The 26,270-nt window shown below is 39.8% G+C and overlaps 2 protein-coding genes across 2 annotated transcripts in view; both read right to left on the bottom strand.

Annotated features, from left to right (window-relative positions):
* The window catches only part of LOC101310880, a 1,534,871-nt gene that overhangs the window by 345,212 nt on the left and 1,163,389 nt on the right, over positions 1-26,270 (bottom strand). The window lies entirely within an intron of this gene.
* LOC101292486 (60S ribosomal protein L12-like) lies at positions 14,000-14,664 on the bottom strand. The gene has a single exon (XM_004293570.1). The coding sequence runs from the start codon at positions 14,662-14,664 to the stop codon at positions 14,176-14,178; it is 489 nt and encodes a 162-aa protein (XP_004293618.1). The 3' UTR covers positions 14,000-14,175.

The raw sequence follows: 26,270 nt of genomic DNA, 5'->3' as shown, positions 1-26,270 counted from the left end.
AATTAGGTGTGTATACGTAATAATAATAACGAATTAACATGCATACATTTGCGCGCATAACAATTGTTACATTTTAGTCTGTAATCCATCAATTAATCCATGGCAAATTCCATGATTAATTAATTAGTATATATAAAACCAGACAAGGTCAATTCATAGTTAGTCCTGTGGGGTTTCAGAGAAGACGAGAAAGAGGACTGGCTTTAGGTGACAGAGAAAAGGTCTATAACATCCAAACTGGAAAGCGTTCGAGTATCTGAAAGAAACGAAGGTTGATATGGATGTAATGGAGGAGCTGCCTCAGCTTCCACCACCAGCGGCGGTGGCCTACCACGTGTTCATGCGCGAGGCAAGTGCCATACCTGATCTAGCCGACCACGGAACCATCGTTGTTGGTTCCACCGGAGGACCTACTCCGCCATATATTTCTTATTATTTACACAGAAAAGGTTGCTTCCTTTTACTCTTTCTGAGAATTTGAGAAGATTAAGATTTAAAACACATGACAGAGACAGAGCTAGCTGCGTGTATATGTCACTGGAAGAACAGCACGATAATGCAAGATTTTCTATCTTTTTTATTTCTTGGTCGTTAAGTCAGCTTAGAAAAATATACATTGACTTCAGATTAACAATCTTAGTTTTGATACCCTAATTAAGTGATCATGTTAGTCATGGATCCACTGATGAGATCATTCCATTACAGATGGAGTAGCTCTAAAATTCAGCAACAGATTGTGTACGTTAAAGACGAGTATATTCATTTCCTTCTGACATAAGACAAAAATAACTTATGTAGCTAGGTAGAATTATGTTAAGGAGAAGCGGGTTCTTTGATATAAGGAGAATAACCACAGTTGATCTAATTTGAGGAGCGGCCCTCTCCTTAATTTTCCTCATGAGATTATTTTGGTCGTCCAATCTTATATCGACGGCCTCTCCCCTGCATTTAGAGGAGAGGGCCATAAGGAAAAATTAAAGAGAGAGCCATGAGGAGATGATCCGGATCCGGATCCGACTTCTATACATGCGCGATGGTGTTATTTACATGGGGATTTTAGTAAGTCAATTAGATAACTTAATATGAACGGCTCATTTGTTTTCCTTTCGTTCTCTCTGTTGTTTTTGTCTCGGATGCTTTCTAGCTTGTTCCCATTTTTAATATATTACAAATATGAATATGCAGTCTACATTTGCCATAAAGATTTTTGTGAACACACATGATCAATTTTAGGAAGCAGACTGTTAAGCGATAACTATCGATCCAAATTAATATATATGTCTTACGCAAGGTCATTTCGGAGTGTGATATGAGCAGCAGCTAGCTAGCTATATATCGCCATTGTGGACCAATTCATATTTAAGTTGCACTTATAATTGGAAAAAGACTGCACTTAATGGACTGTAGCTTAACAACCCTAAGCGCGGATTCTTCTTTCAATTATTTTTGTCAAGAATGATTCAGACATACGCAGTGTCTGAGTGTCGGTCTCTTAAACAGAATGAAATACTTGGTCTTTCATAACTAAACTATAAAGACTCCATCGCAATACGATCAAGCAGTACTGAAAATCTGAAATAGTGATCACATATAGGAGCACAGTTTACCCTAAAAAACGAACTGCCTGAAAGCAAAAAAAGGATGCCAGTAGCTAGCATTCCCATTATTCGTACAAAATACGGTACCTATATAACTTCGTAATTTCATAAATTCGTAATAGTAGCCTCGTCGGTCTAATTCAGAAACAACACCGGTACCATTAGAGATTTAGAAAATCTCTGTGATATATATATAACTTCTTGTCGTCTAATTGATCGATATAACAAGAATATTAATTATGTCGACTAAAACTTACAAACCTCAGTACCCTATTCCATCTATAATTTAATCAGTTCGAAAACAAGAACTAGTGGATTGCAACACATACTGCTGTAACGTACGTAAATTGATCAACCAAACATTGCTTTCGTTCGACTCTCGCTATCTTTTATTTGTAAAGAAGCTAGGATCAAGATCGACCTACATCCATGGTCGGCCAAATCGAAGAGAACAAAATACTCAGGCTTTCACGAGCACCAAATATTTGACTAAAAATTAGTCAAATAACTACTGGCATGCATGGAAGGTGCTCATTACACAGTAAATAAAATTGAGTATGCCCTAGCCTAGCAAATTAATTAAGCTAATACTAATTACTTCTCTCCTTGATAAAACTAAGATTGATTATTACTATAGACTGTCTATAGTGTACGTGCAGATCGAGCTGCAGAATCACCAGAATACGAGTTTATAGAACTGTTGAATATTTCATAATATTCTCAATTGAACCCTAAGCGAAGAATTGTGTATACAATTTCAAAAACTACCCACATCAAATAAAAACATTCAATTTATATATCAAAACCTTATATAACTTGGCCGGGAAAGTCCAAGGAAACGATGATTAAGTCGGAGAACGAACATATATAGTTAATTAGGTGGCAAAAATATATGAGGGCATGTATGCACAAGATGTGTGATTACGATTCACGGCAGACGATTAGGGTTTTGGCCATATAAACACTTGAATAGTGACCTCTAACGACCAGTCCACGTACTGTTGAAGGTGATCGATCTTGGAGTTCTGGTATATAGAAAAGAATGGGATGCTGGGTAGCTCCCCATATTGGATGACATATAAATTAAGCTGGTATATATAGCTGTCGTTTACTGTTGGAAGAGATAGGGTTCATATGCATGCATGGTTAAGCTGCTTCTAGAGCCAACCGACCATATCCAGGAACCAAATGGACATTCAAAAAGAAATTATGTAATTTAATGGAATCTGGATATGTGACTTGATATAGATAATTAGATATATATAGATTCATATATGGGACTAACGTCTTGCTAGTCGCATACACAAACGGCAATTTCTAGTTCGTGAAGCTAGAGTAATCGAAGTATTAAACATATATGGCAGTTGGAAAGATATATAGCTTTTAAAACAAGGTAGATGCTGTTAGCTAGCATTTGCATATATATAGAGAATGGAAAGTTAATTATCTAAATTAACTTTAGAGGATCTCTGAATCCATAGAGAATCAGACAGAAGATAGAGATGAGAATTAAAAGTAATTTAGTTTCAGGTGAACTAGTTAGTTTTAGCTTCTGCCGGTCAGTTTGTTTGTCTAGATAAACCAGGATTTGTATCACAATCTGCAAGATCAAGAAAACAACAGCCTCAGACCAAAAAAAAAAAAACAACAGCCATATACACAGATTACCGCACGAAAATTCATCAGTGTATTTTACATATGAACCTTACCTAAAGAAAGAACTGATACGAACTAATATATGATCGTAATTGTTTAAAAATGTCCAGATAAGGTAAAATGTTAACCTTAAACTAGTTTTTTTTTTAATAACTTTTTTGATTATAAACTCATACACCCTACATATATCGGTGAGGGTTGAATCTATGACCTCAACATTGTTGGTTAGCCTAGTTAACCAATTAAGCCACAGCTTAACCTTAAACTAGCTACTTAGATATATTTTATGTTGGTAATGCAAGTATTGTTGGGTATGGAGGTTGAAGCCCTTGGTGCTTATCTTGTTTCACTATATCCTAAGAGCGAGCAAGTCAATTTCTAAAAAGAAAGGTATGCAAGAAACATGATAACCGAAAGATGTTAAAATACTCACTCAACGTGTACAACCCTGTATTAATTTGACATCAACAACATCTCATCTTTTTCTCTTGGTTATAACTAAACCTCATCCAACTCCCAACTGTAAACATAGATGATGGATAAGGAATGGACCCGAAGTTAGGAAATATTAAATCCTATAGTGTATATTCCAACCAGATACCTGGCCATTGTGAACTCGTAGTTTCAACAGTGTAGACTTGTTTTCCACTCCTTATCTGGAAAAAGTGCATTGCATGGGTCACAAAAAAAATCAATTGCAAATAATAAAATGAAAGTAATACAATATATAAAAGCCATTGATAAAGATGGTTTCGACGTACTGCTTCATTTCTAAGCTACTGCACTTTCCTGGAAAAATGGTCACAGCCTCATTGGAGAAGACTCCCACTATCAGAATTGTCAATAGCTATTCTCGTTAAGCAAACAACAAAGTCCCATTCATTTTGGAGGATAATATTACCATTTGTTGCTAAAATAGTGCAACTTTTTCTACCCCAAACCGATCTTGGGCGGTGGTCAGATAGAAAAGTCCCACAAATAAGACAATGTTGGGATTGGCAACGGATTCTGGGACATTTTTCTAAATCAAAGTCGTTACAGACTTATTACAGTAGTTAAGCACCGTCCTAATCTTTGGTGTCTGCCATCTGTACATGAATCTTCAAAGCTGCTTATTATATCGTAATGGGTATTCAAACCCAAGTTTAAGCTAGGGTCTGGAATAGTTGCAGCTGACGATGTCCAAGTTAACATAGTGAGTGAGGTTAACGATGTTCATCGTAAGTGAACCAAGACCTAGACCCATATATAAGTGAACCAAGACCCAGACCCATCGTAAGTATCGCTGATCGAACCATACTAAGTTCTTGTTGTTAGTGTTTACCATGTCATGTCAAATTCAATTTCATGTCAATCAATCATTGATTCAAGCTAATTAACTCTAATTTCTATTGGAATAATCGCCCTCCTTCTTCTCTTGTTTTTTTTCTCTCTCGTGATGGATTGTCATGCCCTCCGCCTTCTGGCTCGGGTTGTGGGTGCCTATAACTTTGCCGAGGTTTTGATTGCTTTAATTTTCATCGGTGTCTCCATCTCTTAAAGTTTTTTTTTTTTGATCGAGTAAACAACTCAAATACTACAACTAGTATTTCGTGAGTCGAACTCACAACCTTTAACTCATTAAAGAGATACTATGCCGCTAGACCAAATGGTATTGTTTGCTATAGTATTTTTTTTTTTTTTTTTTTTTCCAGCTTGTTTTTTCTCCCCGTTCAACTTGTTTTGGGTTGACAAAGGGTCTTGTTTGGTTGGGCCTTATTTCCTATTGGCCTGCTTTTTGTAACTATCTGACCTTGGGCTTGTTGAATGAATTTTTGAATTGACCCAAAAAAGTAACCACCACGTATGATATTCATCACTGTCCCTATCGTTAAAAAAAAAAAAAAAAAAAACTTTAATAGGTGTGAGAAGTAAGTAATTCCCAGATAGAGAAAGCCAGTGTAAAGGAGAGGACAAGGTAAAAAGCAAGAGCTTAGCTCACTGTTAAACCAGTCTGTAAAAAGCCAGTTCTCCAGACCTGACCGAGTCCCAACGAGTCCATCCCTAACCTAGAACCTGGTACACGACGTGTCGACCACCCATTGGTTCCTGGACTTCCATCCCCGTCTCTCCCTGCACCCTCCTCCATCACATCACAATGATCACATCACCTCCTCATCATTCATGGTCCCACCAGCCGATACCCATCTCCTCTGTTCTGCCCGTCACGTGGTGCCCATACGTCAGCGGCCACCGGTTGGATCCCCGGCCGGGAACATGTATGCCGCCGCTGCAGGCGATATCTCAGTCTTCGTCGAAACAGCCTTTCAGATTGAGACGACGACTGAGTCTAGTACTCAGCTAGCCCCCTGCCATGTTTACGTTGCCAAGGAGCAGTAACTATACATTTACTTCCCCTAGCTACGAACATTTGCATGAAACTACGAGAACGCCCTTATTATATGTATGTCTTCTTCGGGTAGATTTTCAGATTCGAAATTCAGAATATCTACTAGTACGTACAAGATATGGGCTATCTGATCAGTCTCAGATTGTCCTTTGTCCTTGAAAAGGAAGAGAGTTCATGATGATGGATAGTGATGGAAGGGTAAAAACTAGCATCTATTACACCAACACCAATATCAGTCCTGAAATCCACTATTCCAATACTTGCAAATTTTGCAAGCTAGTCTTCTGGCCAGGAGCACAGCAGCGACTCTTGTTTTACCCATCATGTTGACTTTGTGTTCTTAGCCCTAGCTAGCACAATGAACTGTCAATTGTTTTACCAAATTGTTACCGGCTAGAGTAAAAACTGTACGTTTTGAGTGATTTAAACCAATCAAAATTGCTGTTTGATCATGTTGTTACGGTTAAATAATGCATGCAACGTTAACCCAAATTAAAGGGAGGGATTTAGAAGTGCGTTTAGGGTTTTACCAGGCTTAGATTAAGAAAGAAAAACTCGTATTAGTAAAAAAATTGAAATTTACATAACTGGCTATATATAGTTCCCTCCTCGAGTTGCATTCTGTTTGGTTTGGTTTGGAATCCCCAGTTGGGTTATAGTTCCCTCGGAAAAAGTTGGTGCAGGGGTAGTTTGGGAAAGCTCAAACTAATAGTTGCCTACTTACATTTATATCTGGAACAGCTAAAGCTCCTCCCCCCAACTTCACAAACTAAAGGTGGCTAGGACTACACACTAACACATGCAATGAGACTGTGAGAGATAGAAAACTAAGAAAAGAAAAAAGAGTTAGTTAGTTAGGGTGAGCTGCTGCGCTTTATGGATCCATACTCGATCACTGCGAGTTTGTTCCAGTGGGACTTCAGTTTTGCTCCCCAACAAGCCGCCGCGGGTTACTCGCTGCTGCCGCTGGAAGAGATGTTCCGGACGTACGGAGTGAGGTACCACGTGGCGGCGACGATAGCGGAGCTCGGGTTCACTGTGAGCACGCTTTTGGAAATGAAAGATGAGGAGCTTGACGACATGATGAACAGCGTGTCTCAGTTTTCGCAGGTGGAGCTACTCGTCGGGGAAAGGTACGGCATCAAGGCTGCCGTCCGAGCCCAGAGGAGGCAACGTCTTGAGGAGGAGGAGGAGGAGGACTGGCCTCTCTCCGGCGACACCAACGCTATGGATGCTGATCTCCCCCAACAAGGTTAGCAACACATGACTCATGCATAATCTGCCTTTTCTTTTACTTTGTTTCGTAAGTAGTGACATTTTACCGGGCTAGACCTAATCTTTGCACACAAGAGTTTCCCTCATTAAGCGTACGTCTAATGACCTTACAGAATATTGTTAGGCGTTTATACACTACGTTCAAAAAACTTACACTGCACTCGATCGAGATTTTGATGATGAGCATATGATTTTGATTTAATCTTGTTCTCTTCAAAAGAGAACAAAGAAATATCAAGAGCTTATTTTTATTGAACTGAAAGACTTTTGAGTTTTCATGGATAAATGTCTCCTCACTTAATTTGTTTACGGAGAAAGAAATTAAAGGAAGTATTTCAATACGTCTATATGCGTGTTGGATCCATTTGTAATGTGATATTGATGCATGTAATGGTTGGACAGGGCTGTCGGAGGAGCCGGTGCAACAAGAGAAGGAGATGGTGGGGAGTGGCGGAGAAGCAGCATGTGAGGGGGTTACGGCGGCGAAGAAGCGGAAGAGGGAGCTGAGGAGGATTAGGAGAGGAGGTGGGCATAGGAGTAGTAACGAGGGGGTTGATGATGATGATGATGAGATTGAAGAGAACGAGGACGGCATCAATGGAGGAGGAGGGGAGCAGCCGAGTAGGGCATTAGCAAAGAGGGGTGGTGGGAGAAAGAGACAGAGGGAGCACCCCTTCATCGTGACGGAGCCTGGGGAGGTGGCACGAGGCAAAAAGAACGGACTGGATTACCTCTTCCATCTCTACGAGCAGTGCTATCAGTATTTGACCCAGGTCCAGAACACTGCCAAGGAGCGTGGTGAAAAATGTCCCACCAAGGTACGTACGTATGGTTAAAAGTTAAAACCGTACCCATGATATTAATCCTCTTGTGCTTTTAATCATTACAATCAGTAGGGAATAACTAGAGGTAAAAGACCGTAAAACTACTATTAGCTCAAAAAAGAATTGTTATGTGACTTATGTCAATCATATCAATCGTAGCTGCAGCAGACCCATACTAATATTACCCAGCTGTTCCTCTAAAACCATGACATTTGCAACTGACACCATCTAATCACATTAATAATTTTTATTCATTATTTGAAAGATGAAAATTGAATTTATAAAACTGATTCCTTGAACTATCAATTTTCAATGTACAGGTGACTAACGAGGTGTTTAGATATGCGAAAAAAGAAGGGGCCAACTACATCAACAAGCCCAAACTGCGGCATTACGTTCACTGCTACGCGCTGCATTGCCTGAACAAGGATCGTTCGAATGCGTTGAGGCGAGAGTACAAGCTGCGAGGCCAGAACATCGGGGCGTGGAGGCAGGCGTGTTACACGCCTGTGGTCGAAATAGCTGCAGCCCACGGCTTGGACATTGACGCCATTTTTAGTGCACATCCTCAGCTATCCGTTTGGTATGTTCCTACCAAACTTCGCCAGCTTTGTCATGCCGAGCGCATCAATGCCGCTGCGTCTAGCACCGCCTCAGGTGGAAGCGGTACTGCTCATCAGCTGCCCTACTGAAAGAGAGATGGAGACGGAGAGAGGTTGAGGAAATTAAGGCCATCTCCAACTGGGAAAGGCTAGCCCATGAAAATTACTATACGCATGAACAACGAGAGCTAAAATTTTGATCATCTCCACCTCTTAAGGTTATAAGCTTACATTTCATGTTGTTTTGCTCGTTGTGGTTCCCACAAACAAGTAGTCCAAAAGCTATACAAAAGGCCAAATATAGCTTAGCCCTTGGGCTTTTTATCCCCCGAGACCTTTTTTTGGTTTAGCTTAACCTTGGGTTGGAGATGGCTCTAATTAACCCGTGAAGTTTATGTGTAACAGTAATTGTAAGCTAGCACAAGTGGACCAGTCCATCTATGGATCGATGTCTAGTTGTCTATAACGTACTATGCCTTCTTATTCTCGGAAAGTTGGCTATCATACTTGTTGATCAATTACTAATCTACCAATAGTTGTAACCCATAGTTATATGCATTTTCATTACTTTTGTCAATGGAGTAAGAATACCAATAGTTATAACAAGAAGTGGAGATGCAGTGACTAAACGTTCCGTGAAACAAGAGAAAATGAAGTAGAAGAAGATGAAAAGCCAGAGCATTTGCATCAGGTACTCAATTATCTCTACTGTAAACTTCTGGAACAGTTTAAAGTTTCAATCTTTTACATCAAGATAACAAGTTTTCTACTGTGTTCCAGCTATTTGTCATGATGATGATGATGTGTGTTTTGATTCTTTCATGTACAGATTGATTGGTTTTAGTCATGGGTGATATTTACTTGGGTTTCATTTACTTTTACCTAGCTACCAGATGATTTCTTTGCAAGTTATCTGGGTCTCTCACTCTCTCTTAGAATGAAACTATTATAAACTGATTTCGCTTCCTTCATTTAAAGTTTAAATGTTATTAAAGTGACCAGAGAAGATGATGGTGTTAGGATCATGTGTTAATGCTGCATCTATTTGGTTATACTCACTGGTGATTTACTTATTCCGAATCTTCTTTGTGCTGAATTTACCAATCAGATAATTCAATTCAGGGTTCCTATTCCATTTTGGTGGATTGACTTCACTAGAAGTGGGACAAGCGTGGCCCGTGGATCATTATTATACCGATACTGTCTCAATTTAACCACATTTAAGGTGTTGGGTCTTAACCACAAACGATCTCGGTACAATTGGGTATGATTCATCCATTTATAAGTTATATTTTATTGGAGTAAATACTTGTGACACCCTGTAGTTTACACCTAAAATCAGTTTTTTCCCTCACTTTTTTTTTAAACTGGTATACCCCTATACTTTGAATTCTCGACTAATTTGCCCTTTTTCCAGCTGGTTATGACTGTGACATGCTCATTAACAGTTTAAATAACCTTTCACTCTTATCTCTTCTAGCATAGTAATAGGGGCTTAGACCTTGCTCTCAAAACTCAACCATTGAAGCTCTCACAAGCATTGTTAATGAGCATGTCACAGTCATAACCAGCTGGGAAAAGGGCAAATCAGTCAAGAATTCAAAGTATAGGGGTATACCAGTTTAAAAAAAAAAGTGAGGGACAAAACTGATTTTAGGTGTAAACTACAGGGTGTCACAAGCATTTACTCCTATTTTATTTGTCAATTTTCTGATGTGGGATATTTTTGTTTGTACCTATTTTTTACACATCGGCTTACTAGGCCGAATCCGTTGGTTGCGAGGAAGATTACAACATTTAATGATAATTATTGCGATTATTTCGTATAATTATCATCATCATCATCATTATTAAGATTTGCTGAGATTCATTATTTGGTATTAACACCATTACATACCAAATATTGAAGTAACATCGATATATGGCAAGAAATTAACATTATGGCTAATTGGAAGAATTGAAAACCGAAATTTCAAGATAATTAGCAAATCAATTCCAACGAAACCCCAAGAAGAAAAAAATAAACGTGTGATTAAGGAGAAAGCAATAAGAAGCATATCTTTGATTCGGTCATTAAGTCCGAAATATTTATCTAATTTAATTGTAATCTCCTTCCTAATTCTTGTGTTTGTAATAGTATATATAGGAGGCATATAGTTCATTGTAAAAGATCCCCGACCAACATAAACAACACTTCAATACAATCTCAAACACTTCAAATTCTCTACAATATCAATCTTTTCATTCATGTTCTAGCCTAGTTTTCTTCTTCTTCTTCTCATCGTTTTCTTTACCTTCTGCACTTTATCGTTTTCTTTACATTCTGCACTTTACTGTTTTCTTTACATTCCGCACTTTACTTTCATGCAATTTCTCGTGTCTTTAAATTCATGCACTTTAATTTATCGCAATTTACGTTTCATGCAATTTAAATTTTCGTCTTTAGATTCTTGTTCTTTTACGTTTCGCGCTTTACTCCTCGCAAACTTATACAAAAATCACAAAAAAAAGAGGAGCAACATCGGTGAAAACGCCGAAAGTCCTTGCAACATAGGCCGAGACGGTTTCTTCCTTCCTCGGCCTGCAATCGCTTGGAAGAAGTCAAATCAGGCACACAATTAATCAAAACCTCGTTTGGCCAACAGGTTGCGAGTTGGCACGCCTGCGCAAATTAGAAGGACGATTACGTTTCAAGTCCCTCGGCCTCTCTTTTAGGCCGAGACCGAGACGATTTTTGAGGCAAACAATTTCCTCTCCAACACTCCCCCTCACGTGCAACCTAACTTTTTAGGTATGCACGTGGAATTCATTCGGTCCAATTCCCCCACATATGAAATCGGTGATGCTTTGCTTTGGTCTAATTCCCACATTAAATTGGTACATTCATTCGGTCCAATTACCATTTCGGAAATTGGGGTATGCGATCCAAAGCCCACTGCAGGCACTTGGTATGGTATGGGCCAATCAGAATTTTTCCAATGACAATTCGATGAACCCAAATTTGGGGCTATTATGCTGGGAGACGTAATTAAAGAGGGACCCACTCTGATACTAATTAGAATAGGGACAAGCGTGGCCTGTGGATCATTATTGTACCGATACTGTCTCAACTTAACCACCTTCAAGATGTTGAGTTTTAACCATAAAAGACCTCGGTACAATTAAATATGATCAATTCATTTATAAGTAATATTTTATTTGTCATTTTTCTGATATGAGATAATCTTTCCTCTCCAACAACTTCTTTACATATCATTTGGGTCTCTATCAGGGTAAGCATATCATACATTAATTTACTTGCTTCACTTAAAAGGACCAGAGAAATAGTGAGATGAAAACATAATCAGTAGTGTGTTGGTATAATGTTAAGAGATGTATCATGGATAGAATCACCATTCTTCACCTATTTTTTTCCTTTTGGTTAACACAGCGGCTCGCACAAGATTAGTTTGTGATTTGTGAAGCATATATATACAAAACATATATATTGACTACCATATATTACAATCATCTATATGAATAATAAAAGGTTCGTACCCACACCATTAATAATGAATACTTAATATGAATTGACTCTTGGTGACGATTAGAAAGATAACCAAAAAAATAAATAATAAACATATCAATAACACTCGTCTCTCACTGAAGTTTTAACCACGATTCAATGAAGCTGGCCAGTAGCTTAACCCACTTAGGTGATAACCATGTCGGTTTAACCCTGGCAGTCCGGGTGCGATGAACATCAACAAGTCTGACCTTGATCCGGTGCATTGCAACCCTAAGGGTTTCTTCACACATGTTAGCAAAGCACATTCTGAACCAACCTGGCTCAGTGCAGTGGCAAGAAGCACCGGGGGAGATGTTTAACCCGACTACACGGACCACTTTTTCCCAAAGCTCCTTCTCAGCTTCAAAAGTGTTATCCCTCAACAGGTGCCTCATGTCCACCCAACAGAACAGCCCTGCATTGCTTTCCAAGCACGCGATGCCGGAGTGTTTCAACTCGGAAATGAGCATTGTCTTCCTCTTCAAGAGCCTCTTCTTGTTCTCACTCATGTACGTTCTAGTAAACGTCTTATCTAACAACATTTGAGAGAGTAAGTACTGAGTTTGAGAAGAGATGAGACCAAAGCTCGACATTTTTGTTGCGGCAGAAACCACCTTCGGGTTGTTGGAGTAGATCATGCCAATTCGAAATCCTGGGAGGCCGAGGTCCTTGGAGAGAGAGCAGACAATGTGAACACGGTTCCACAGTTCAGTGTTCTCAAGATTTCGCTTCATCAGAGCTTCTATAATGCTCACGAAGCTTGACGAACCAAACACGGTACCTGCGTATACCTCGTCGCTTATTATGTGAATGTGTTTTTTGGCGACGAAGTCAATGATGTGGTCCAGCTCCACCACAGTCATGGTGGTGCCAAGAGGGTTTGCAGGATTAGTGAACAAGACCCCCTTGACTTTTAGGTTGAGCTTTTGGGCGCGTTCGTATGCTTCTTCTAGCGCAGCCGCAGTGATTTCAAACCCGTTCGAACTTGTGCATTGTATCGGAACAATCTGGGCTCCGGTACGCCACTTGAGATCTCTATCAAATCTGTAAGAACACAAAAAAGTTTATAAATAATTTGTTGACTAAAGTTTTATTTACATGACATCATTGACATGCATGCACAAGAAAATGTTATTACATGTATACGTACGTACCCCGGGTAGTATGGAGTGGGAATGAGGAAGGCTTCGCCGGGATCAGCAAGGCAAAACATAAGAGTCTCATTGGCGGAAGTTGCACCGGCGGTGAGTACCAGGTTGCCTGCCTCCAACTTCACTAGATTGCCTCTCATTTCTGCCATCGTTTCCATCAGTACCTACAGTGAGTTGGTTAATAATATGTCCTATTGATTAGATCGTAAATGATTAATTAGATAGGTAATTACTTTCTTGAAAGCGGGCAAGCCGTGATAGTCTTGAAAGAGAGCGAGCTTTCTGAAGATGGATTTCCCGTTTGTTTTGAGCCCCGCCGCGTCTGGGTTGCTTGCAACCCACGACTCAAGTAGGTCAAGCGAAAGCTGCAAACAAGTGTGTTCATGACCATCAGTACATAGTCTGGAAGTTCAATGCTTACCTAATCAACACTACTCAAGTCAAGTGTCCAGTACTGATCGACCTACTTAGACCACGTACGTCATATATTTTTCTTCTATATATTTTCGAGGCTAGAATGAGAACTAAGAACCTAGCTAGCTAGCTAACCTGATTCTCTGCAAGTCCCATCTGGATGATTCCGGTGGGATTTTTAACTTGATCATACGGGTTCTTCTCGTATTCTTCCCACCCTAGGAAGTATGACGAGTTCTGGCCATGAGAGTCGCAGCTAGCTTTCTTCGACAACATTTTCGAGCAGTTAAACAGATCAAGAGCTTTTCAATTCTGAGAGAGAGAGGGACAGAGGAGCAAAGAGAGCTAGACGTAGATAGAGAAGGTTTTGTAAGCAGCTCAGTTTGGTTTGTGGAAAATATTTAGGTAAGGCTGCATGGATATAAATAGGTGCTGTTGATTCGTTTTACTTATTAGCTTAAACAAACACATATGAGTTGGACCTCATCCGAATCTTTTATCTTAATTCTACTCGTACTTTTTTTTTTTTTTCATGTGCATAAGCAAATGCATTTCCGATTAAACATAAAAATGTACTGTCGAAACATCATTTCCAGCCAAATCCAAACATTCGCTCTAAAAAAGCTACATTTGCTATTAGATTCAATAACACAAAACCAAGCAAACATTAATCTTCATAAATACCAAAATTGGCCTCAATACCCAACTTAAAAACGACCTCAGTCCAGAGGAACCTCAACGTCTCCGTCGGTGATCTCCTGCTGCAAGTCCTTGGGGTCCTTCCCATCCACAGTACACCCAACCGAAACACAAGTCCCGAGGATTTCCTTCACAGTGCCGCTCAGGTCCTTTGCCATAGACCTGTTCTTCATGATCTTCGCGATCTCGATCACATCATCAAGGCTGATGTTGCCGGTGTGCGTGATGTTCTTTGTCTTCTTCCGGTGGCGCTCGGGCTCCTTAAGGGCCTTGATGACCAGAGCAGAGGCGGAAGGGACGACGGAGACCTTGGCCTGACGGTTCTGGACGGTGAGCTTGACGGTGACGCGGATGCCCTTCCAGTCCTTGGCGATGTCTTCTCCGATCTTCTTGGGGGAGAGACCGAGAGGACCGATCTTGGGAGCGAGGGAACTGGCGGCGCCGACCTCGCCTCCGGTGACGCGGACGTAGACTTCGACGACCTGGGAAGGGTCGAACTTGGGAGGCATGGCTGGAGAGGCTGTGGGGAGATTAGGGTTTTGGAGGCGGGAGGGAGACGAATACTTATGATTAAGCAGTGCATATTTGTACTAATTTTCCTAATTAAGAGCTTCATTTATTATATTACCAAAGACTAGTTGCCTTTCAAGATTTCGTGATTGTTGTACGTTATAGTTTAATTTGCACGTACGAATGTGCCCTACATCTAACTAAATAGTATGTGGATATAAACTTCCTCAGTTCCTATATATAATTCAAAAATCACATAAATATGTGTTGCTTTATGCATAACTGAAGTGTTATATTCAATAAAATATATAACTGAAATGCTGCTTCCGAGATAAAGACATATAGCTATCATCATGGGAGGTATTATACATTCTTAATTTGTCATAACATAATGTTTTAGGGTTGATCAGCTAGTATGAGAAAATATTAAGCAAATTAACACTCCTTGAACGTGATTATACTGTAAAAGTAATAAAAAAAAATTAATAAAAACTGCAAATCAGGCACAAGGGTTAGGCAAATGTATCTCCATTTATTGCTAATTAATTTTGAGTGTGATGTGAATAACTCTTAACCTACGTCATGAACTTTTGGTCTTCTAGTTTGAAGTACGAATATGTTTTTATATATTATCAACTTTCAAATTAAGTTAAAAAATTAGGATTTCGATCGATAATTTAATCAAAAACTACATTCATATACGTATAACTATCCCATTTAGCAACATATATCACACACACACACACACCAAAATAACTAGTTCTTATATAGTCAAATATTCACAACCCTATATTGTATACATGAATTATACCGGTGTTTTTTTGTCATATACGTTCTTTTTTCATAGATGTTTCCGTATGCGTAGCTGCGCTGAAATATTCTAATAAATACAAAATTAAAATTTAGAGACGATGCGACAACAAAACTGATTCGATTATTGAATTATCTGTTTTGTTGCTCTTCATTAAGCAAGTATAGAAAAAAAAAGAAAAGAAGAAAATGTAGATCACTACCTAGCTCATACCCTATTTCTTTCCCATTTTATGTTGATTGAATCCTTAATGTCTCCTTAACTGAATTGATTGAATACCGGAGTGCTCAAAGACTTTGAATCTTTGATCTTATCCGAAAGTTGTGAGATTCACAACATCTTTTGCAGGTGCGCACATATATGCAGAGAGTACGTTTTGGCAATATATATGCAGAGTGAGCTCAAATCAAGCAACTCATTTGGGGTACATCTGAAACTCGCTTGTGAATTATTCAGTCGTCTGTGATCTGAGTCATCTCAACCATGAATTGCTTACCCGTTTCTATCCCAGAGAGCTTGAGGGTGGTCCATGGGCACCAACCTGTTATGTAGGAGAACGTTTATGATTATGGCCGCTTGCACAGGTGTTGGATCCCAAGAGGTTCTTTGTCAAGCTAGCTCCCATTGAGGTTGATCGAGCAAAGCAGTGCAGAAATTATTGGAGAAAACATCCAACTGATCTGGGGTCCTCTCTTAAACCCTCATTTCCTGTCTCCCATCTTCTCACTGTCTCCCATGATCGAGTGGTTTCCTCTTACTTTTAAGGAGTAAAATATTGACGATCATAAAAATTTCGATAATTCAAAAAAAAAAAATTTCGATGGATATATCGAGATAATATCGTATATCGATGAAAATTTTATTAAATTTTATCTAAAAACTGTATATTCGACCAAAAATAAACTAAATATAAAATATCAAAAAAATATAAAAATTAATATCAGTAATTATCAAAACGGAAATTTCAAAAAAATATCAAGAATATTTTAGATATTTACTTTAGACCTTTGGTCAGTTACTGCCTTCGTTTTCTTCGGGGTCCTCGATCAGTCCGTAGTTTCTTTGTCATGCTCCCATTGGAGCTTCAGCAAAGCAGTGCAGAAAGTTGGACTGCTGGAGAACATCCAACTGAAGTGGGCTAGGGCTATCGTTTTGCTTTGAGTCAGCTCTTACGTCATATATTCTCCCTTTTAAGCACACCAAAGTTTTCTTAATGCGTATGTAATTAGCTCATTTACCATCTTTGTGAGGTGTAATATGTGATTCTTCTTTTGAACTTGAGCCTTGATCTCTGCAATATGCAAGATTAAAGCTAGCCAAGAAAGGTTTTCTCTTTTGGCCTTCCTAATTAATCTCCCAGGAAAATAATGGTACTCAGAGAGACCTTCCTTGCTGACAAGGCACCAACAGCATAGCTAGCTTACCTGTTTAATTCCCATTTTGGCTTCACTAAACAAGTACTCTTACTAGCTAATCGATTGATCAGTGGTCTTCAACGTACTGTCAATAAGATTATATTCTAAAAACCTGGATAGAAAATTCGGTCCGATCGATTGCGTTCCTTACTTTCTATGAAGGTGCGAATAAGTTTACATAGTATAGATCCGACAAACTGCATGGAACTTGCTTGGCTAGCTTCTCTTGTGATCGAATAAAAATGAATATAATGGCTTTTGACCTAATCTGACTACCATTATTGTACCAATAAGAGACTCTGCAGCATATTATTCCATAGTTGAAAATCATGTGCGCGCATGAGGCTAGCTCTGATAATAGCACGCATGCAGTGTAGTAGTAACTAGTGACTCAAAACAGGCACGGATGGGACTCAAAACAGGCAGTGATAGATCATCCCTTTTTATTTGGAAGATGAAATGTGATAATGCTATTGGCCAAGTCAAGTATATGTGCAGTCATGGACGCAACTTCGTCTTGATCTTTCACCAAGGACAAGTCGATCATGCCGTAGCTTAATGATCGAGTTAAGGACCAAAAACCCACAGTTAATTAACTAGCTAGGACAACAAGGTTGAAATTTTGGCTCACCGGCCACCAAGAAGCTAGCTAAGTCATACGTATCCAAATCCGCTTTAGTGTGTCTAGGACAAGGTTGAAAAATATGACATAGTAACCTAAACAAACAAAGATACCTTGCGTAGGCGCGTAGCTACCAGAAAGCTAGGATATTCTTGCACCCTAACATGCATATATATGCGACACCTAAGCCTTAGTTTGTCGTGGGTATTTACAGTCCTCGTGTGATTCTCACTTAAGCTGGTAACAAATATCTTATCCTGCGAGTCTCGACCATCAATAATATTAACAGTAAATACATACATATACATATGAAACTGATCGGATTCTTATCAGGGAAAAAAAAAAAAAGACAAATGAAAATTTTTTCTCAGCACTTGGTGTCTACAACTATGGGAGCTCTTCATGCGCATGTGCTTGCTTCGGCTGCTTTGCCACAACATATATACATCATCATCAGCTTTAATCGATTTACTGGATTGTGAATGATGCGATGACTGGGTAATTGTACGTCTATCTTTTTCACCGAGCAACAACAGGTTGTGCAGGGTATCCTCTTGCTTTGAGCTTTCATGGTATAGTACGTGACTTGACTGGCTTCCATGTCCAATTATCCATGTTGAAGATGTGATATACAAGACTACAACATGCCATGCATGTACGTTCATTTGGTCTATATAGATTGATTAATGGGTTTGCTTTGCTATTTGCTAGGCTGTAATGAGAGTGAAGTTGTGTGATCGACTTCGTCCCGAGCCCCAAACCTGATCATAACAAATTTACGATCATTGTTTAAATAAGGTAAAATACTGTCCATAAACAGAAAAGCTGAGAAGTAATGAAAGATTTGGTTTGGGTTCGGTAACCAGTACTGGAAAAAGGAACAACATTGATCCGAATAATTACTGCAAAACTAGTACTGGCGTGCAAGAACGGAACTGTACGTCTGTACTCAGGTCAAAACATAAACTGAGTTGCTGAGATATACCAACATTTACACTATTAACTCTCAGTACGTGTATTTTTGTCATTAGGTTTGATACTAGCTAGCTTGAACAGTTGCATATGAAACTTATGGACCTAAACCCAGAACTCCCGTATCAAAAATTTGGAGACAGGGGACCTTGTTTTGCACTTTTTGTTAGGTGAGTAACTAGTCAGCAAACGAAGTAAGCCAATAGTAATCAGACCAGCAAAGAATTTAACGAATGTATAGTGGGAGATGGAAAACAGAAAGGTGAATCATACAGGTACAATACTACAATGCCCATTATCGACTGTACAACAGCTTCGACTGTTTAGTTTAACTAGCATCACAGCTATTTCTTTATATTACTACATAAAGTGATATGATTCTATTATTTCTGCCTGTGTAGTGTGTTACCAAAGGTCCAAAGCACCCATTCCTCAACAATGGAAAAACATATTTATACATTACTCCCTCGTGGGAAAATCATCACACCTGTAAGCAAGTATATATAATACATTGACAGTCTGAAGGATATGAATTGGCCATTCACAACTAAACACGTAATGACTATCCATTTCTGTATATTGAAGGTTCATCAATGATTACACAATATATAGGAAAATGCGGAAGGACTTGAAAAAAGATTATGCAATTATTAAGATGTTAAATATCTAGGTTCCTCTCGACCACAATAGGAATTGATAGGATCCTATCAATGTATTATTAGTTCTCTGCTTGCCAGGAGAGCCTACATGCAAAATCACAAAGATCTCCTAGGATGAGTTAGACAAAATATTGTCAAACAACCAGAAATATGACACAAACCAGTGATCATTTGGGTTTTTAACTAATTTTCTCAAACAAAAATAATACAATCCTTAAATTCATCATCTTGGCCATGAATGTTACCACAGTGGAGAAAAGTTTTCAAATTCATACTCATGAGTCATGATCAAATGTGTAAGATGATTATTAGGAGTGAATGTCATTTTCAGACTTTTTCTTTTGTCCTAATTAGTGAGTCTAATCCTGGTTTAGATTAATGCATGTTTAATCCCTTAATGGCCTTACAACTCAGTTCAAGTGCTAGCTGTACTGTAGCTCTCAGCTCCTATATATAGTTTGCGATGTAACCCTACAAGGGTAGAACAGCAGCCTTGTTATCTCCTTTTCAATCAATATATTAAGTTTTCATCTTTTTCAAATCTTTCAATCTATATTTCTATCATGGCATCAGGAGCCAGGTTTGATCTTGAAAATCTCCCTTAAAAGTCAAGTACCTTTATTCTACTGTCAAAGTCTGTGACTTTATAATTAAGAAGTTCATATCTTACCACTATTTTCAGTTGATATTGAAGAATCTGTCATAGCTATTGTCTTACTACTTGAGATATGAGTATGAAATGTTCATGTTGAAGTTTATATTTCAGATCTGGTAGTTTCATTTCAAAAATTAAAAAAAAACTAGATTCAGTCCAATAGCAGCCTTTTTTTTTTATTTGCCTCTTTAGTCTCATCCCTTCGTTATAGTTGTGCTAAGAGTGATGGCTCCAACTGCTGCTGCCTCCAGTTCTCAATCCACCACTACTGTTTTCCTCCCAAACATCTTGCTTGATGAGACTAATTACTCTGCTTGGCTATATAGACTTGAATCCTTCCTTCAAAGTCTGCACCTTTTTGAGTATATTGATGGAACCCTGCCGTGTCCACCACAAACTATTCGTTCCTCTGATGGGACTACCTCTATTCCAAACCCTGATTATATCAACTGGAAGACTCAAGACTAGAGTATTATGAATATGGTGGGTCAAACACTTGGCAATGTTGCTACAAAGTGTGCTGTGGGAAGCAGATCCTCTAAAGAGTTGTGGGAAAATTTGAGGCAAAAGTTTGCTGCCCCAAACAGGCAAAACATCCTGCAACTTAAATCTAACCTGCAAAACTTGAAGAAAGGTGGAGATGACATTGAAACCTATCTCGATAAGATTAAGGTTGCTAGAGATGCTCTTGCAATTGTGGGAGTACAAGTCGATGATGAGGACATTGTTGTCATTGTCCTTCGAGGACTCCCTGCTGAATTTGCTGCCATTAAGACTGTGATAAGGGCTCAGTTTGTAAGCTGCAGTCTAACTGAGCTCAAGACACTTTTGAAAGCTGCTGAGCTTGATATTGAAACTGAGAACCAATTTCCTCCTCCTCTAACTGCAATGGTGGCAAACACCTCCTCACAGACCAATGCAGGCTCTCCAACTGCAAATGCCCTTGCTGTGAATCCTGCATCAACTTCAACCATTCACACTAGCATGCCCATTCAGCCTAATGTTCAAGCTCCCCTTGTGCCACCTGGTTTTAACCCTATCAACAACCCTCTACAAAATCAGCAGGTCCCAGCAGTGATGCAAGCTACACCACTGCAGGCAGTGATGCAAGCTACACCAATGCAGGAAATGATGCAAGCTACACCAATACAGGCAGTGATGCAAGCTACACCAATGCAGGCAATGCCTTTTCCAAGTCCACAACCTTACTACTCAATGTCTGTGAATCCCTACAGCTTCAACTCAATGACTACGGATAACTTTATGCAACCATCTGGTTTCTTTGCTGGTAGAAGCAACCCCAGACCCTTCAATGGTCAGTTTACTACTGCAAGGCCCTTCAACAGTAACTTTGGTGGGATGAACAACAATGCAGGATTTAATGGTGGCTTCAATCCAAACTTTGGTGGGATGAACAACAATGCAGGATTCAATGGTGGTTTTAATTCAGGCTTCAACATTGGAGCAAACAACTCTCTGACATGTCAATTCTGCGACAAAGTCGGTCATGGTGCAAGAACTTGCCGAACTCTAGCTAATATGCAAAGGGGAGGAGGCAATAATCGAAACTTTGGCAATAATGGAGGTTTTGGGAGCAACTCTGGAAACAACCAGAACTTTAAAGGTTGCATATACTGTGGCATGAAGAACCACAAGGTTGAAAAGTGTCGTTTTCTGTTTGGATTTCCTGATCAGCAACAAAATGGCAACAATGTAGCACAAGATGCAACTGCAATGCTTGCAGCTACCACAAATGCGCCACAATTCTGGCTTGCAGATACAGGAGCAACAAATCACATGACCTGCAATCCCATGATGCTCAACAATGTCACCCCTTACAATGCCTCAGACTCAGTTCAGATTGGTAATGGAGCACAGCTGCCTATCACTCATACTGGTAACACTATGCTAGGTTTGCTGAAATTAAACAATGTGTTGCTTATCCCTGAATTGTCTGCTCACTTGCTTTCAATATATCAACTGTGCAAACAAAATAATTGTTCAGTATGGTTTGATGAATTCATGTGTGTTATACAGGACAAGGTGTTGGGCACAATTCTCTACAAGGGACTGAGTAAGCAAGGGTTGTATCCCATTCCTTTTGATCTACCACCGCTCAATAAGTCTTGAGAGAAATCTACAACAGCTGTGGCTTCATCTCCTTCAACTCAAGCTGCTGGTTTTGTTGGAAAGCTTGTCAAGTATTCACTGTGGCATCAAAGGTTTGGGCACCCCTCAAATGACATAGTTAGGGCAATGCTGAAGAAGTGTAATATTCATAGTGTAGGTGATTCTGAACAGCTTATCTGTGAGCCTTGTCTGTTGGGAAAGTTTAAGAAATTACCATTTCCTATTTCTCAGAACAGAAGTGTTACTCCTTTTGAGCTCATACATTCAGATGTTTGGGGCCCTGCTCCTTATCTTTCTATTGATGGTTTCAAATACTTTGTTTTGTTCATAGATGACTGCACCAGGTTCACCTGGATATTTCCTATGAAAAATAAATATGAAGTTTTCCCTTACTTCAAATCTCTGTGTGCTCTCATTTCAACTCAGTTTTCTGCTAAAGTAAAGTGTTTTAGGAGTGATGGTGGAGGTGAATTTATGGGACTGCAATTTAAGGGCTTTATGCAAGAAAATGGGATAGTTCATCAGGTGTCATGTCCTTACACACGAGAACAAAATGGTGTTTCTGAAAGGAAGAACATGCACATAAGAGAGATAGCTGTCACCCTTTTACAACAAGCTTCTCTTCCTCCTCAATTTTGGTATCATGCTTGTGCCATTGCTACATATCTGATCAATAGGATGCCAACACCAAACCTTGATATGCAGTCTCCGTATGAAAAATTATATCATGCTTTACCCCCAGTGGACCTTCTAAGAGTGTTTGGCTGTACTTGTTATCCACTTTTGAGCAACAGGAGGAACAAGCTAGAACCTAAAACTGTGAGATGTGTGTTTCTAGGCTTTGCAGCAGGTTACAAGGGATATATTTGTTTCTGCCCTGCAACAAGAAAGTATATTATTTCCAGACATGTGTTTTTTGAAGAAACAAGTTTTCCCTATGCCTCAAACAAAGTCAAGTCTCCATCAACAGTTCATCATCACAGTGCAACACAAGTGGTACCTCAGTCAGTCTTCCCTTGCTTTACTCGGTACATTACTCAGTCCCATCTGCCAACACACTTGTCCTCAAGCTCACCACAAGTTCATCCACCTTCAACATGTCAGTCTTCTGAAACCAATACAATATGTGAGCGTGAAAATATTTCTGATCCTCCAGCTAACAACACTCAAGAAACTTCAAATGTCTTATTTTCTGAAAACAATACTGCTACTAGTATTCCTACTGATGAGACTCAGTTCTGTGAGTTTGTTAACAATGATCCTTCAATTTCCCTGCAACCTGTTTCACATGAGTCTTGTCATCCCTTTGATCAAAATGTCAACACTGAAATCCACTTTGAAGAAGAGAATGGAGATCTGACTGTTCAAACTGAACCTGGTACTGGATCTGTTTCAGTAGTTCTTGAATGTGACTCAGCAAGGCCCTCTCATCAAATCTCTGATGCAAATATATTACATCCAGTTGAAGGGTTGGAATCAGCTATAGAAATGAGCACCATATGCTCACTAGAGGCAAGAGAGGGATCTTTAAGAAGAAATGTCTCCTCTCTATTTTATCCACTCCATCTGAAAATCCTGCAGATTATGAGCCTCACACATATAAGGATGCTCTCTCTATACCTGTCTGGAAACAAGCAATGCAGGAGGAATTTGATGCCCTGCAAAAGCAACACACTTGGTCCTTAGTTCCACTTCCTCCAAACAAGAATTTAGTTTCATGTAAGTGGTTATTTAAAGTCAAAAGAAATGCTGATGGAACCATTGCAAGGCATAAAGCAAGGCTTGTGGCTAGAGGCTTTAGTCAGGAGTATGGAATTGACTATGAGGAAACATTCTCACCAGTTGTGAGGCACACTACAGTCCGATTGATCCTTGCCTTTGCAGCTTACTCAGGATGGAAATTACATCAATTGGATGTGAAAAATGCATTCCTGCATGGTGTTCTTGCAGATGAAGTGTATATGACACAACCAGGAGGGTTTGAACGGTTCCCAACTTCCCATGTATGCAAACTACACAAGTCACTCTATGGACTCAAACAAGCTCCAAGAGCCTGGAATGAGAGGCTTACTGCTTTTCTACCTACTCTTGGTTTTAAATCCTCTTATGTTGACACAAGCTTATTTGTGAAAGTAACTGGAAGTGCTAAGGCATATTTACTGCTTTATGTGGATGACATCATAGTAACAGGCAACAATGAGGATTTAATCGCAGAAATTAAAGCTTCACTGCAGGTGGAATTTGAAATGAAAGACTTGGGGCAACTTCATATCTTCTTAGGTCTTGAGATACAATACATGAAGAACGATGACATCTTTGTGTCACAGCAAAAGTATGCAACTGATGTTATACACAAGTCTGGTCTTGATAGTGGTCACTCTCATATTACTCCATGTCAATCTGGCCTGAAACTCATCAGAGACATGGGGAAACCACTTAATTCACATGAAAGTGCTCACTTCAGAAGTGTTGTAGGTTGTCTACAATACCTCACATTCACTAGACCTGACATTGCCTATGGTGTCAACTCTGTGTGCCAATTCCTGCACTCTCCAACAGAAGATCATTTTACTGCAGCCAAGAGAATTTTTGAGATATATTAAAGGCACTATTGATTCTGGCATATGCTTCAGGAGGGGTCCTTACAAAGATAAAGTCTCTCAGTTTCCAGTTCATATTGATGCCTTCTGTGATGCAGATTGGGCTGGGGATCCAAATGACAGGAAGTCCACCACTGGATTTGTAATTCTGCTTGAAGGGACTCCCATATCTTGGTGTAGCAAGAAGCAATCAGCAGTCTCAAGGTCATCCACATAAGCTGAGTATAGGTCTATGGCTGACACAACCTCAAAGATCAAATGGATCCTACATCTGCTGAAAGACTTACACATTGAGATGCAAGCAAACCTATCCTCCACTGTGATAATATCTCAGCTTTGGCTCTTGCCACAAATCCTGTTTTTCACTCAAAACTTAAGCACGTTGAGGTTGATGTGCATTTTACAAGGGACCAAGTTAAAGCTGGCACCATCAAGCTTCGATTTGTTGCATCCAAAGAGCAGATGGCAGACTTGTTTACTAAAGGACTTTGCTCACCTCAGCATCGTTATCTCTGTAACAGCTTGAAGCTAGGACCCTACCCTCAAGCTGAGGAGGGGTATTAGGAGTGAATGTCATTTTCAGACCTTTTCTTTTGTCCTAATTAGTGAGTCTAATCCTGGTTTAGATTAATGCATGTTTAATCCCTTAATGGCCTTACAACTCAGTTCACGTGCTAGTTGTACTGTAGCTCTCAGCTCCTATATATAGTTTGCGATGTAACCCTACAAGGGTAGAACATCAGCCTTGTTATCTCCTTTTCAATCAATATATCAAGTTTTCATCTTTTTCAAATCTTTCAATCTATATTTCTATCAATGATATGATGACAGGTGCAGAAATATATGAATGGGGTTCACATTGTCGATCAGTTTGTCACTTATCATTGAAAGTTTGGTGCAGGTTGCAAGCTGGCCAATAACCAATTATTCAATGAGGCGGATAAAATGTGCGAAGATGTAACTATTAAGTAACATGAACCTTGAGGACAGCGAGAGTCTGATACAAGATACAGTGAAAACAGGGTTCAACAAACAAGACTTTCGAGTTGACATAAGATCTTTGCAATAAAGATTACAAGACCATCAGATGATACCCTTGCCAGATCCGGAAGGGACTTGTTGAGGAGAAAATCTTACGTGCGACGGCCGTGCCACGTGGACAGTGCGATCGACCAATGGCAGGTCGTACGTCGNGGTTTTTTTTTTTTTTTTTTTCTACAGCTCTTCTTCTTCCTTCTGCACTCTTCTCTGGCGAAAACCGATCTCTTCTCCGGCGAACCGATCCCCTGGCCTCTGGCGAAGCCGATCTCTTCTGCTCTCTTCTCCAGCGAAACCGATCCCCTCCGGCGAGCCAACGACAGGTGACAAGGATTCGTGGCAGCGGGTTTTACACGGGTTGGTGGAGGCGTGGCTCGACGGCGACAGGTTTCTGCAAAGCTATGGCAGGTTGGAGCGGTGAGGCGGCGGCTGGGCAGAGGGAAAGAACACGCCGGAGGGGATTGGTTTCACCGGAGCAGAGGATGCGAAGGAAGAAGAAGAGCGTTTGGGGGGGGGGGGGGGACACGCGTCAGCCTGCCACTGGTCGGTCGCACCGTCCACGTGGCACGGCCGTCGCACGTAAGAATTTTCCTTTGTTGAGGTACCTTTCAGACAAATAATCCAAAGAATCCGAAACAATGACAACATAAAATGATTTTCGCCTTTCCGCATACATCGTATGGATCCACACCCCAAAGCTTCA

The sequence above is a fragment of the Fragaria vesca genome, linkage group LG3 (assembly GCF_000184155.1).
Source record: "Fragaria vesca subsp. vesca linkage group LG3, FraVesHawaii_1.0, whole genome shotgun sequence".
In the NCBI taxonomy this organism is placed as follows: Eukaryota; Viridiplantae; Streptophyta; class Magnoliopsida; order Rosales; family Rosaceae; genus Fragaria; species Fragaria vesca.
The sequence above is the reverse complement of the archived record's forward strand: the minus strand, read 5'-3'. Positions and strand labels throughout refer to the sequence as shown.